Source organism: Ictidomys tridecemlineatus, chromosome 6 (genome assembly GCF_052094955.1).
Source record: "Ictidomys tridecemlineatus isolate mIctTri1 chromosome 6, mIctTri1.hap1, whole genome shotgun sequence".
Lineage (NCBI taxonomy): Eukaryota > Metazoa > Chordata > Mammalia > Rodentia > Sciuridae > Ictidomys > Ictidomys tridecemlineatus.
The window spans coordinates 164,652,324-164,667,615 of record NC_135482.1 but is presented as its reverse complement, the minus strand read 5'-3'; the positions used below and the strand labels follow the sequence as shown (position 1 = coordinate 164,667,615).

General features: G+C 39.6%; 2 protein-coding genes across 4 annotated transcripts in view; one reads left to right on the top strand and one right to left on the bottom strand.

Moving 5' to 3' along the window:
- Positions 1-10,761, bottom strand: part of Wdfy2 (WD repeat and FYVE domain containing 2) — a 252,580-nt gene extending 241,819 nt beyond the window's left edge. The window contains exon 1 of the mRNA XM_078016064.1: positions 10,712-10,761. Within this exon, the coding sequence (XP_077872190.1) occupies positions 10,712-10,746 (35 nt within the window). The 5' untranslated portion in view covers positions 10,747-10,761. The remainder of the gene's footprint in view (positions 1-10,711) is intronic.
- Ints6 (integrator complex subunit 6) overlaps positions 10,120-15,292 on the top strand; it is an 87,053-nt gene continuing 81,880 nt past the window's right edge. Inside the window, exons 1-3 of one of the 3 annotated variants that reach the window (XM_078016054.1) lie at positions 10,120-10,750; positions 11,124-11,201; positions 12,006-12,155. In XM_078016054.1, coding sequence (XP_077872180.1) covers positions 10,640-10,750; positions 11,124-11,201; positions 12,006-12,155 — 339 coding nt within the window. In that variant the 5' untranslated portion in view covers positions 10,120-10,639. Of the gene's footprint in view, positions 10,751-10,906; positions 10,983-11,123; positions 11,202-12,005; positions 12,156-15,292 lie in introns of those variants that run through there. The other 2 variants (XM_078016055.1, XM_078016056.1) reach the window with 2 other exon arrangements.

Here is a 15,292-nt window from a genome sequence, read left to right as displayed (position 1 = left end):
TATGTATAATTTGTCAAAATACACTCTACTATCAAAAATAACAAATTAAAAATTTTAAAAAACACTAAAATATTCTGGTTAAAACACTTCAAAAACTTTTATAAATTGCATTTCATATAGAATACTCAAAGTATAAACTGATAACTTTTCAGGTGAATATTTGTCTACATGTATAAAGAACTCTTAAAACACATCTAATAATTTCCACCTCTAGAAATGCATCATAAAGGAAAAAACTGGAGATGGCTGAATTCATACCTGACTTTTTCTCACCTCATAACCAAGCTAATAAAAACCCACTTTTCCTGACTTTGACTCTTAATCCTGTTGTCCAAAAGCCACTATAATTCCCCACCTGGATTATAGCAATAACCTTTTCATTATTCTGTTTCTAATCTTCTTTCTACAATTTACTCTCATAAAATAATCAGATAGTCCTCTGCTCAATACCCTCCTATGGCTTCCTGTTAGTCAGCAGAAAACAATTTCTACCCCTCATAGCAAGGTCCCGATATGAGCTAGCTCTACCTCTATCACCTCCTGGATTTGACCTCAACAACTTTCCTTGCAACTCTGCTTCAGTTTGGGGGGCCTCCTTGCTATTCCCTACAGCAGATCTACTACAAAATCAGGGTCTTCACATGCTTTTCTCTGGAATGTTTCTCTCTATATTCACCTGATTTGCTGACTCACTTCAGGTGTTTGGTCATACGTTATTCTCAGGTTCTTTACTGACCATCCTATTTAAAAATATGATCCCCAGGTCTCTACCTCACCCATTTCCCATTCCGACTTTATTTTTCTCTGGACCATTTATCACCATCTGACACATTATACAGTTTACATCTTGTCTCTTTCCTCTCTCCCACTAGGGCAGGGATTCGTTCCTTGTTCACTAATTATCTTCAACATCCAGAGTATTAATTACTTAAGATTTCTGGTATAGAACTATTCAATGCATTATTATAAAAAACAGTAAAACATAAAATAATGAAGTGCTAATAATAAAAGAAATCATAATATATCCAAAAATGGAATAATATACTTAATTAAAAGTCATGTTAAAAATATTTAATGAAATAAAATATGTTCACATTATATTAAGTGGAGGAAAAAGCAGAACATAAAAGAATATTTAGGGCTGAGGATGTAGTTTAGTGATAGAGTGCTTGCCTAGCATGTGTGAGCCCCCTTGTTCCAAACCAAAGTAATGAGAGATGGGGAAGGAGGAGGAGAAGAAAAACAAGAAGGAGGAGGATGAGGAAGAGGAGGAGAAGGAAGAGAAAGAAATATATAATAAGACTCCAATTTTATCCAAAAAAAAAAATATATATATATAAAATGCTATCATTTGCTATCTCAAGGTGATGAAATTGAAACTAATTTTTGCTCTTCTGATAATTTTTTTTTGTATTTTGATGGTTTTTAAAACAAAACTTCTACATTTATTTTTTATGGTACTCAGAATTGAACCCAGGGTCTTGAACAGGCTAGGCAAGTGCTCTACTACTGAACTCATCCCCAAACAATAGTTTCTATTTTTAAAATTAAAAATACAGAAAATTGTAAAGCTTTGAAGAAAAAAAATGCTTTTCATTCAGTTGTTTCCTCTGTCTCCTCTAGTCTGAATGAAATTCTAACTTCAATTAGAGATATGATATGTACATGTCTTTTGGCACTGATTAGATTCTGCTAGTATTATATATCTATTTTATTTTCTTAGGCCATATTCCTTCTGAAAGCAAAAACCCATGTATGATCTATTTTTAGAGCCCACAAAACTCATTTCTATTTTCAATTATTATTTGAAAGAAAAAGTACTTGAAATGCTTTAATAGCCAGGAATGATATATAGTGTTAGTTGCTTAGGGAAACCATCAAATGATCTAATTTTCTGGTGTCACTCACAACCACCTTAAAAACAGTTTAAAGGTATATTAGAATGATGACTAAAATAGAAGCATTTTTAGGGTTTGGTTTATCTCCCTGTTGCCTTTACTTACATATATTTTTATTACATGCTGATACATTATATTAAAATCTGATTCTGGAGGAAATTTGAGAATGACAGTGGATTTCAAGACTGACACTTTATACTAGAAAAGGCTAGGCTAATATAGCAAAGACAGCAGGGCACAAATGGGCATAAACATTTAATGCCTCATACATGATAATATATATCTTGATCTAAGGGTGGGTGTTTTTGATTGGTAGACAGGTTTCCTCCACATTTTTAGGGTCCCAGTGATTGTTAATTTATGGCTATTCAGGTTAATATAGCATGTCCACTGTATGCTAGTTGTACTGACTATTCTTTGCCTTCAATGCATTAAATTCTTCATGAGGCCATAGGATGGCCAGACTGAGTAAATAAAAATACAGGATATTCAGTTTAATTTGGATTTCAGCTAGCACATAAGTTTTTAGTATAAGTATATCCCAAATATCACACGGTACATATTTGTACTAAAATATTATGTATTGGGCTAGAGTTGTAGCTCAGTGGTAGAGTACTTGGCCTAGCACATGTGAGGCACTAGGTCAGTACTACATAAACAAAATAAAATAAGGTTAAAAAATTGTTGGAATTTAACAATTAAAAAAAAGTAAAAAACCCACTATGTGTAGTTTATCTGAAGTCGCAATTTAATTGTGAATCTTATATTTTATCTAGCAACCCTACTAAGATAGGGACTAATTCTACTTGATTTACTACTGAATTCCCAGAATTTAAAAAAAGTACCTATTTACTATAAGAAAAATAAATCTCAATAATTCTTAATGAATAACTGATGTTCTGCTTGTCTGAGAGAACCCATATTAGCAAAGAATATATATTATTATTAGTATTAATACTGCTTTAAAAATATGTATTTAGTGCCAACAAGGTATATTTATTTTATGAACATTTGTTATTAGAATAGTTATTAAGTATCAGCAAATAATATTTACCAACAGATGAAACTTTAATATCTATTAGCATATTAAACTGCCAATGTTTTATTATATTTCATGTTTTAGTCTTTTTGGGCTGCTGGAACAAAATAATATATTATGAGTAGCTTAAAATGACAATTTTCTTCTTCTCATAGTTCTGGAAGATGGGACATACAAGGTTCTACCTTGATTCTGATTCTCAATCTTTATATTATAGTCTCTTGACATACAAGATAACAGATTCAGTGTCTGATGAAGGCCTAATACACAGATGGCTCCATCTGTGTCCTCATGTGGTTGAAGCAATGAGTGATATCCTTAGATATCTTTCATAAGGGTGCTAATACCTTTCATGAAGGATCCACCTTCATGACCTAATCGCCTCTCAAAGGCCTCACTTTCTAATATCATTACTTTGGGGGTTAAGATTTCGGCAAATAATTTTTTTCTCACACAAACATGTAGACCATAGCACTTCAATAAAAATCAATGGATAAAATCCATCTAGGTAACTGCACAGCTCTCACTTCTTTTTAGTCTCTACTCAAATGTCATTTTCTTGTTGATGCCTTCCCTGTTTCTCCATGTCCAAAGCTGCAACCTTCTGCACCACTTATTTTTCTTCCTGAGCACTTAGTGTGAATATAGCATAGTATAAAATGCCAACATATTGTCTTCTCATTACCTGCCTTCTTTCCATTATAAACTGACGCCCTATCTCAGTGCCTGACACAATACTCAGTGTGAAACTAGTATTATTTGAAAGGACTGCCATGTTCATGCTCTTCCACTAGAGAAATCGTTCTACCCTGATTCTGATTCTCAATTTTTATATGTCTCTGTCTCAAACTATCTATTACAAGTAAATATGTTACTTGTCTACCTCTCCTATTAGAATGTAAAATTCATTAAGGAAAGGCGTTTTCCTCCTCTTTTATTTACTGCTAAATTCTTAGCTTCTGTACAGACTGAGTATTCAGCAAATATTTGGTGAACAAAAGACCATTGGTCAGTCAAAGAATACATCTTATTAGAATTTATAATATTGATGATATTCACTTTCCATGACCCAAGATGTCTTTAATTACACTAAAATATCATGATTTTGCCTACATCAACCCATTCATCATTCATCTGGTCCTGTCCATTCTCTCAAGTCAGTGTCGCTGCTAATCCTCTCCCTTGGTGATTCCTGTGTTCTGTGGATTACTGCAGAAAAATGCCTAATGATCTCCTTGCCCAATGCCTTCCTATTTTAATATATCCTGCAAATTGTTACTGAAATTGTCTTCCTAAAATGACAATCTGATTACTACCCTTGACCCCCAAACTTTGCCTCCCTATCACCCAAAGAAAAAATTTCAAAATGTTTCAGTTGGGCACAGAAAACCTCATGATATGGTTGAACCTCTAATTTCACCACTCTTCTACATACAGAATCCAGCTCCTCCTGCCCGCTTTTACCTATTCATAATCTTCATATGGTTTCTGTGTGCTCAAACATCACTTTGTGAGAGTAGCTGTTCTATCCTTTATGCTTATATATTCCCCTAACATTTATTTTAATAGCTACCAGCACTAAATGGTATTTTACTGACTTAAACATGTACATTTTTTTCCATTTAAATATCTAAAATTGCAATGGCATCTTATAATGCTGTCACCAGGAGGTAGTTGGTAATTAGTTGTGATAGCCTGCACGTGTGCAAATTTTGTGTTTATTCCTGGTAGCTTGACTAGACAATCCCAAACCTTCCAACTTTTTAGTCAACCATTTAAAGAAAGGCCTGGTTGTGGTCTGAAAACCCTTCAATGTCACTTACTACTAGATCAAGGAAATACTAGCAATAAAACTCATAAAATGGACACCAAGGGTTTAGAAGAAAATATCAAAGACAAGAGAATTGTATTTAAAAAATGATGTATTACTAATATTCCTGTTGGCAGAATTCAGTACAGTGTAGACAAACTCTGATAAGAAACCACTGAATTATAGTTTAATTAGCAGCATTCCCCAACTACCAGTGGTCCGAAAGTAACAGTTTCTTACAATTCACAGTGTCCCAATCAGTAATTTGATTACCTTGAATTTTCAAAGCAACTCTTTAAGACAAATCTTATATCATGCCTGGGGGCTGTGAATATAATATTACATTCTCATTATCTGTTTGGCTTCTGTTTTTCCATTATCTTATAAACTCTTTGAGGACCTACTATAGTGCCTGTCACAACACTGGGTGTGTAACTAGTAGTAGTTGAAAGAAGGACTGCAATGCCCACTCTCCTCCCCTAGAGAAATTGTTCCACCCTGATCCTAATTCTTAAATTTTTATATGTCCATATTGATAGCTGACCTTGAATTGTCTGAGACTTCAATACTACTGTGAAACACTGCTTGCTGAAAAGATCTAATTTCTTAATAGTAGCCCTTATTAATAACCCTCACCTGCCCAAGGACCATATTAGCATAATCAAAATTAAATTTCATTATATATGTACTATCTGATTATATTGGCTGCATGGTTTCACATCTAATTTTTTATGTTTATTACTTTTCCACATTTTTTGAGGTATCTCGGTATGATCTAAAAGGGAGTAGAATGGCAGAGTAAAGGAAATGGTAAGACAGCCAAAAAAAACTTTGTTAGATTAGAAATGAGGAACACTAAGTTCAACTGATTATTTTGTTCAGATGGCACATCCAGATAGCATAAGCCAAATCATTGGCATATAATTATTTTTAGAGTGTTAACCTGCTTATTTGGTTTAAAATAATTTAAAAGGGCTCTGGTTGGCTCCTACAAATGACTTTATCAATTCTTAATTCTGTTAGAATAGCTCTACTTCAACAATTTAGGCTATTGTCTCAGCCAGAGTCACCATTCTCTTTCAGAGGTTTCCATATTGTTGGGAAAACATATAACAGCAGCAGCACCCCAGAGAAAAACCCCAACATGGCGTCTAACGACCCTCTTTCTCCTCTTTGTTTCTTTCACTGGCGTGAAACGTTCCGCCAGCGCCAATGTTCAAATCTTGCTGGTGGGAAGCCTTAGCCCCAATAAGAATTAACTTCTTGGGCTCCGGAACTGACATATGGAAGAGCTTGCCAATAAACGGGCAACCCATTATCTACCTCAGCCCTGCGACCTCTCCTTAGACCTATATAAACACTCAGCCTTTGGTAATAAAGTGGAACCTCTTTGGTGATCTGGTCGTGTGGTGTAGTGTGGTGCGGCGTCTTCCAGTCTTACACATATATTTTTCTTTCTTTTTTTTTGGTGCTTGGGTATGGAACCAAGGGCCTCAAGAATATTAAGCAAGTATCCATTTAATTTATTCTCTTTTAAATTGGAGCAAGAGCATTTGTATAGCATTCCTTTAAAAACAACATTAAAAAGCAAGGTTTTTTTTTTTTTTTTCTTTTTCTTTTCCCACATATCTCTTCTGACCAATGCCCTCCCAGAAAAATCTTCCCTGATCCCCTAGACTGTAATAGCATGGGGCTTAGCACATACTACTCCAACTAGTTTTCCTCTAGCATTGCAAGAGCTCACTGCTTCTTCAGTTCAATCTGATGAAATAGGTGGCAATGCATTTAGGGGCTACATTTCAGAAAAACAAGCCTGAATCTTTCTAGAATCACCGAGAATGAATGAAGAAGAGATTACATTCCCATCTCTTACTTACTCCAAGGTCTATACTCACTGAGGAACAGTGAGACTCTCTAGCACTACTCCCCACTCCCTATATTCCCCCAGTCAAATTCAAACAATTTAAGCACATGTCACAAATCCACTTTACAGTGGTGATCATATTTATTGTTGTTTCTCCTTTATTGTTCAGATTTTTGAGTTTTAAAAAATTACAATAACACTAAGGGCACATGAAGAGTACTAATAGATGCCAGTTTATTCTTATACTTAAAGCATGTAGTTCTTCATTAGTATTATTTATAATGAATCACTAAAAAATATTTTTAAAATGAGATGATCAGGGCCTGTCCTAATTCTACTGAATCACTTTCTTTAGGTATGGAAACTTGGTCCATTATTTTATGGTACTGGGGATCAAACCCCAAGTCTTGTGCTTGGTAGGCCAGTGCTGTACCACTGAATTATATTCTCAGACTTTTTTGAGAAAGGATCTCACTACTAAATCCTCCTGCCCCTGAAGTAACTCAGATTACAGGTGAGCGCCGCTGCACCTGGCAATACATTATTATTATTATTAGGTACTGGGGATTAAACTCAGGGGCACTCGACCATTGAGCCACATCCTCAGCCCTATTTTATATTTAGAGACGGGATTCTCAGTGAGTTCTTACCGTCTTGCCATTACTAAGGCTGGCTTTGAACTTTGGGATCCTCCTGCCTCAGTCTCCTGAGCTGCTGGGATTATAGGTGTGCACCACAGCATCAGGCCATTATTCTTTGAAAATATTTTTTCAAATTGTAGATTTTCTTCAAAATGTAGATATAAAGAAAAAAAGATACCTTTTCTTCTTTATTTTTATGTGGTGCTGAGGATCAGAACCTAGTGCCTTCCATATGCTAGGCTAGAGCTCTACCACTAAGCCACAACCTCAGCCCATTATTTTTCTAAAGCTCTATTCATGATGCTGATGTGTATATCTTGGCTTAGAACCCCTGCTTTAAGCCATCATTAACCAAATGCTAAATTGTCAACCAGAGTCACTGAGAATAAAGTTGGCCTATTTCGCTAGATATTGTCTGCTTATTAATGTTTCCTGGTTTCTGATTGCCTCTTACTTTGCTGCCTTTGTATGCCCTGATTTCTTTACTGCTTTGCCCCAGGGCCTTGACTCCCAGTACTTCTGAACTGAAAACCTGATCTTTGATCTCAGATGCCATCATAAGCATGGGTTCTGGTTACAAGCTCCAGGTTGCCTTTCCGGACTTAACTCTCCCTTATCTTTGCATCTATCCCTGTTTCTACTATACACTTCTACTAATGTCCCTAGTATGACAACCTGCCAAAATCACTTGAATCAGGGAAGAGCGAGCAGTATTCTGTATCTTGAAAGATGATTTCAAATAACTGTAATAGGCAAGGTCATTATTAATGTGTGCTTATCTATTTCAGTAGACAAGTTCAATTCTCTTCAAACATTGCTGCCTTACTTACTATCCCATCTAAAAACTCTTAATAGGAGGAAAATCCCTTAGCTTGGAATAATGGTCCTCTACTATCTACTTACCTTTCTGGATTTGATACCATTGTTGATATATCAGGGCTTTGGCCTAGCTGAACTTCACTGTTCCCCAGGAAGCCCCAGCAATGCTATCCAAACTTCATTTTCAATATCTGGAAGGATTTTTTTCACCAGCAACTTCCCCTTCCTTTATCTATATCTAACCCTGTCAATACTTAAAAGCAGTGTTTCTCAGAACAGAGTACTGTGCAAGAAGAAAAATTTGTTATGATCCTAAAGAATGTTTCCAGACAGGCAAGGGGCCCATAGACCACAGCCAAAAAGCAGTGATACAGAAAATGAAAGACTAACTCTATTAAAATTATGCAAACGATCACTTTGAAGAAAAGTGTTGTTAAAGTACTTTGTATATTGTCACAGAACTCTTTAGATCTACAATCCCAGTTTGAGAATCATTGCAGCACATATTGACCTTGGAAAATGCTCATCATCCCCAAATAAAATTCTCTTTTCTCTTACTATCTAATCGCTTTCTGCCTTAATTAATAATATGTAATATTTTCCTAGAAAAACATAAGTTCATTAAAAATGGGGACATTTTATTCATTTAAAAAATCTCTATCATACCTAGATATAGCAGGTCTTACGCAAATAGGACCTGTGTTCTATTTTATTTTGCAGTCCATACCTATAGAAAAACGTACTACTAAAAATCGCATTAACATAAATCAACAAATATTAGGAAAAGTCCAAGTTAAGAAACTCAAGATTTTAAAAAAGGGCCCCAAAGTATGTCTTTTCTGTGTTAATAAAAACACTTTCCATGTTCAGTAGGCAAAAAAGAATTTCAGGATAAAGAATAAAATCCGGAAATGCAAGACTAGTGGGAGAGTCCCTATAAATATCTCCATAGTCTTATAAGGGCTGGGCTGTATGTCCTTAATTCAACTTGTATTTAAGGCAGTGTCTTGGTTTTCCAATTCGATGTGAGGAAACTGTTTCTCGGACTTGTAGGAGGGGACTTTATGATAACAGGAACTTAAACAGAAAATGTTTTCCTTCACACAGTATTTCGAACGAGTTTGAAAGTCAGTTTCTTTCATTTAAAACGAAGGTAATGGACTGATTTGTTAAATTCCTTTCGGTGAAACAGATACTCTATTGCCCTAACAACGGCTTGAGAACGGAATCTCTGGTTAAGACCGTCCGTTTCCCCGTTGCTCGGGGATTGGGTGAGGGTCTGTTCTCTTTCTAGTGGGTCCTCCGACAAGGATTCTGGCTTGCTGCAGGTCTGGCGGAGCGAGGACCAGCCTTCCGTCCCACTCCCTGGCGGGAGCGGTGTGCCGGGAGGAGATTAGTCCCCGGTCATAAACAACCTCTCACTTCCCCTCCCCCTCCTGGCCCGCCCGCGCTGGGGCCGGCCCTCCGAGGCCCAAGAACCTTCTCCGGCGGCCGCAGGCCCCGAGCCTTCCTCGGGAGGGCGACATCGGGCCTGCCCTCTTCCCCTAACCGGGTGTTTGTTCACTTTACTCAGCTCTCTTCACTGTCCACGCTACATCGACCTCAGAGGGAAACTCGAGTTAGCCTCCATTTCCCTTCCCCCGACCCCTATCACCTCCAACAGCCAAGAAGGCCAGCAGCCCTGCCGCGCAGGCTCACAGCCTCGGCCGCCCTGCGCGCGCCGACGCGGCCCCCGCCCCCAACCGCGGTCCTTCCGCGGCCCATCCCCGCCCCTTCCCGGAGCCCGCCTCCGCGTCTGCCGACCCGCCTGCTCGCCCCTCGCGCTCGCTCTCGCGCGCACCCGACGCCCCGCCTCCGCGCGTGCTCAATAACTGTCCCCGGAGTCGGCCTACAAGCTTCCTCCGCCCCTGAGCTGTTTGAATATGCTAATGAGAGGCCAGGGACTAGCCAATAGAACAACGGGGCGGTGTGTCACGTGGCTCGGGGACGTGTCAGGGGGCGGAGCCTCTACAGCCCCTGCCCAAGTTAAAACCGGAGTGTGAGAGAGAAAAGCGCTTCAGTAGCGAGAGGGGCTGAGAAAGTGGTGACACCGCCGGGGTGCGGAGGGAGTCCCTGAAACTTCTCCCAACAGCCCCAGGGCCAATCTCCCCTCAGCCCACTCCCCTCTTCGCCAGCTCCCTGGTCCCCACTCCCTGCACCGGGGGTGGGGTGGGGAGCCAGGCCCGTCTCCCGCGGGGACACACACAGGGACCGGGAGCGGGGACGGGACCCCCAGGAGGGGGGGACGGACCGACAGACAGACGGCCGGGCTCCCGCCCCAGCGGGCAGGCAGGCAGGAGGAGGCGGAGGCAGGGGTACGACGGGGAGGACTGGGTCTGGGGAGTTTTCCTCTCAACTATCGGGGGAGAAACTCCCCGCAGCCGGAGGAAAGACCCAGACGGTGTTTTCCTCCCGGGGGCCGCGCTCCCCCGCCCCGCGTAGCGGCGGTCGCTGCCGCCGCCACCGGTGCCTCCACCTCTACCATCTCTTTCTCCACCACCTCGGGCCCCGGTGTCCCCGGCCAGCACTATGCCCATCTTACTGTTCCTGATAGACACGTCTGCCTCTATGAACCAGCGCAGCCATCTGGGCACCACCTACCTGGACACGGCCAAAGGCGCGGTAGAGACCTTCATGAAGGTACCGACTGACCGAGCCCGGGCGGCGACCCTGGCCCGATGGCCCGCGGGCGGCAGGGTGGGGGGGAGGGCGGCTGGGGGCAGCAGGGCGGGGGTGTCGGGGACCTGACTGCAGGCGCTGCCGGGCTCGGGGACCCCCTCCCCCACCGCGCGGGCGGGCGGGCGGGCGGGCGCTGCGAGCTGGGTTCGGCCGGGGCCCGGGCTCCGGCCCCGGGCGGTGTGTAGGAAGATCTGTGTGTGGGGCGGCGTGGAGGGGCGGCCGCTGCGTGTGCGGTACTGTGGGGGGTGGTGGGGCTACTGGGCGCCCCTTCTCTGCCTATTAACCTCGCCTGTGCTTCCCTCTTGCCCGCCCCGTTCCTCCTCCCGTCCCGCAGCTCCGTGCCCGGGACCCTGCCAGCAGAGGAGACAGGTATATGCTGGTCACTTTCGAAGAGCCGCCCTATGCTATCAAGGTAACAGCCCTCGCCCTCCCCCTTCTCTTCCTTCCCTTCCCTGTTCCTTCCTCGCTCGCCCTCCCCGCCCCCCCATTCACCCTTCATTATGCTCCCCTCCCCCACCCGCTGCGCTCCGGGCGCCGAGGTCTCTTCTCCTGCGGGCTCCCACCCCCTCCCCCGCTCGAGAGCGTCCTGGCGCGGTACAGAATCGCCGAGCCACCGCCATCCCCGGCCCGGCCCGGCTCGGCCCGGCGGCGGCGGCGGCGCTGCGATCAACATGGCCGACATTTCCCCTCCGCGGCGTGAGCGGCAGCAATGAACTGTGGGGGATATTTATTCAAGTTAGCCCGAGTGACAGCCGGGCCCGGCCGCGCCGAGCCCCGGTTTGCATTAAAGGGGAATGGGCCGGGCTATCAAGGGAGTCCTCTGAGGGGCTGCGAGGATTGGTCATCTCTAGAGTCTTCCTAAGGCTGCCGACCGATGGGACAGCCTTGGGCCAACTTCAGAAGTCATCTGCTTTCTACTAATACCTTCCTACTCCCGGATTTTGGGTATTAGGTTAGGTAGTAAATTTCTTGGTGAAGTTATAAAGTATTGAGGCCATTAACCACCAAGAACTATAGAGCATGCAGATTTTTTCTTGGCCACCTTTGGAAGAGAGATTTCTCAGGAGAGATACAGTATTAACAGGTTAACTGAAGCCATACCAACCAAAAAGCGACGTTAACCAAGCATCTACTTGGTAAATGTCAGATTATAAAGGTTGTCCGTGTATCTATGGGTTTAAAAGATGAAAAAAAAAATCTTAATTTTTCTTTTCAGGCTGGATGGAAAGAAAACCATGCAACGTTTATGAATGAACTGAAAAACCTTCAGGCTGAAGGACTTACGACTCTTGGCCAATCCCTAAGGACAGCTTTTGATTTATTAAATTTAAATAGATTAGTAACTGGCATAGACAACTATGGGCAGGTAGGTTGAATGTTAAGGTGGAAAAATAGTTGATGATATATATTTTTTTTTTTTGTGGAAAAACACTTTAGTACCAAACTAGAACACAAAACTCCAGTATAAAACATTTCAGACTGAAATACAGTGTGTACATGGTTCAAGTGTGAAACTCACCCTACACAGTGTATGGTTTTGTATCCCTCATCCCCCAACATATGCATTTGTATTCAGAATTGGAATTGAATTCTTTGCTATAAAGTTGACATAGATTTGGTTTCAGTCCCCTGGAAGTTGATGAAAGACATGAAAGGGAAAATACCTTCCTTCAACATACTCACTCTCCATAGTCTACCTGCAGACATGGTATACAACTATTGAAGTGGCTTATAGACATTAATTGATCAGTGGTCTTCATTTCTAAATGTTAGAGAAAATTATTCTTTTTTGAATCAGGATTTAGTTTAACCATATTGTGTAACTAGCCTGAAAGGTAAGACTTTCTTTGCAATGCAGTAACTGGCTGAGTACATTAAGATTTTTAATGAGCATACATCATTAGCAACTATAAGGGGATGAATATTGAGTTAAATGGCAGGTCCATAGTTTGTTTTTAAATTATAAATCTTTGGAAAATAAGATGTCTGGAAAATATAAACCCCTTTCTTCCTTCCTTAAACCACTCAAGTCCCTCTCCCATCTATTTAAGGATGAGGCAAGAGATTTAAATCATTCACTAAGGAATAATATGAGTTGGTCCATTATAACTTTTTGTAATGTTATTATGAAATACAGGATGCTGATGAATGTATAATGGTACATATAATAAAGGAATATTATACCCAAGGAATTTAGTTCTTAACATAATAGTACAAAGCAGTATTTATTAACTATAATGATTAGATATACATTGCATTCTTTCCCAAGTTCCATAATCTACAAGTTTCATGAAATTCACATATTTCAGGGAAGTTTGTCCTGTGAATACAATTTTTATTTGTCTTAGATAGAAATTAGGAAAGGTTCCCTTGTAGAAGTTTTTGTGCTTTACTTTGGAATAACTCTTGAGCTCCTAGGCATCTTTAGAAATGGTTTAATTTGGTCCCATAGCATTTAAAATATACTTTGCAATTCACAATTACTCCCTCCTCCTCCCCCAGCTCGTTTTGCTTTATTTTGTAACTCTTTGCAAGGTCTTGTAAAGAGTTTCTGTAAAATCATACTCCACTGTTATGTGTTACATGATCTTAAGGTTCTGATTCAAACTTTTTTGAGTACAAAGTTATATTTGAAACTCCCCATTATTTAGTTGATTGTCAGGTTGTGTCAGTGTTCTGCATCACATTTTATAAGACATTTGGACACATGGACACATATCTTCTTAAAAATATTTCTAAGAGTGTTTCCATAGAAAAACTGCTTGTCATAGAGGGGCTGAGGATATTTGTAACTTAAGCCTATAGTTTCCTTTTCCCAGTTGCCATCTTCCACCAGAGAACATTTTAGTTCTTATAGATAAATCTAACAAAAAGTTTGAAGGGTGAAGGTGGTCCTGCTGTGCTGTTATCACTTTGACCAAGAGAAGAGCATGAAGATGAAAATGTTTTAACATGTCAGGGTTTATTAACTCAACAATTGGCAGAGATAATGCTTCTCAGTTATCTTGATGAATAAGCAAGGATACATGGAGCAGTATTAATGCTTATGTCTTGACTTGGCACATAAAAATGCAACTAGGTTTAAGATAATTTAAGAGCTACAATTTATGAATACAAATGAAGTGATCATTTAAGTGTTCAGTTAAAAGAAAATATCCTTCCAGAAGATTTTTTTTTCATCATAAATCTTTTTCTGATTTAAATATTTAATAATTTTTATTCATACAAAGAATATAAACTATCAGGGATTTTGGATGTCTTAAATATTTAATACTAAATATCCTTCATGAGTTTTCCTCTTTATCTGTTTTCTGTGGAATATCTTTATTCTGTAACCTTGGTATTTTTATATTAATACTTAATGCTCTAAAATAAGATCTGTGAAGTTCAGAGCACCAAATTCTATATATTCTCATTAGTTGAGGAAAATGAGAAAAGGTGAGTTAGTTGGAAAGCAGAGCATATCTGTTTTAGAGTATCTAAAAAATTTAAGTTTCTGAATTATTTTCTTAACTAGATTGGGGTTAATGTGTATATATTTGTGTGTTTACACAGATGGTTCCCCCCATGTACAGGCAAATATGTGATTTTCTATAACCAAAGCATAATTTATGTTGCATTTATTAGTTTACTTAGTACACTTAGTTTAAGTATTAGCTTGGATGCCTAGAATTTGTAGGATATCAGTAAGTTTAAAGTGTTTAAAGAAGAGTGATTATCGGTGAATGTTTTCCTCAAGCACTTAGGATATCCTGCTAAAAATTTAAAAATTTTCTGCCTATAGAAGTCCTTATAAATATTTGATTTTGATGATCAGTACCATTTACTGATATTTATATAGTCATGGAATAATGTAGCTTCTAGTTACACCTTCCCATTATAGTATCACATTTTAAAATTTCTTATAATTGTAGATACATTGGATGTTTTTCTACATAATGTTCAAAAATTTTGAATAATGCTGAACTTCTGAGAACCACTAAAAATCTGAATCAGCCCAAATATCTAAAATTAGGAAATGTATAAAATTTCAGAGGTCTTATTAAAATTTTATATGTAAATGGGTTTATTTTCATACTGTTCCAGATTGTTCTGTTTTTCTATCAATGTTTTCACCATTGTCTTTTTTTTTTTCTTTTTAAAGTGACGTTCCAGTTAGGATTACTGAATCTTACACTGGCTTACAAATCATCATTTTTGCCATTGGCTTGACTCTACACCTCTACTCCCTAATAAACTAGTACTGATTAGATTGTTTGGAATGGTACCTGACCTACTGTGTGCCCTTGGTGAAGATAATCCTTGAGTGGTATCTTAAAAGGAGATAATATATTTAATATATATATATTTTTTCTAGGAAGTAGTATTTGTGATTAAACCCAAGTGTGTTTTACCACTAAGCTATATCCCCAGATCTTTTTGTTTTTTTATATTGAGACAAGGTCTTGCTAAGTTGTTGAGGCTGATTTTGATCTTTTGATCCTCCTGTCTGTCCTAGCCTCC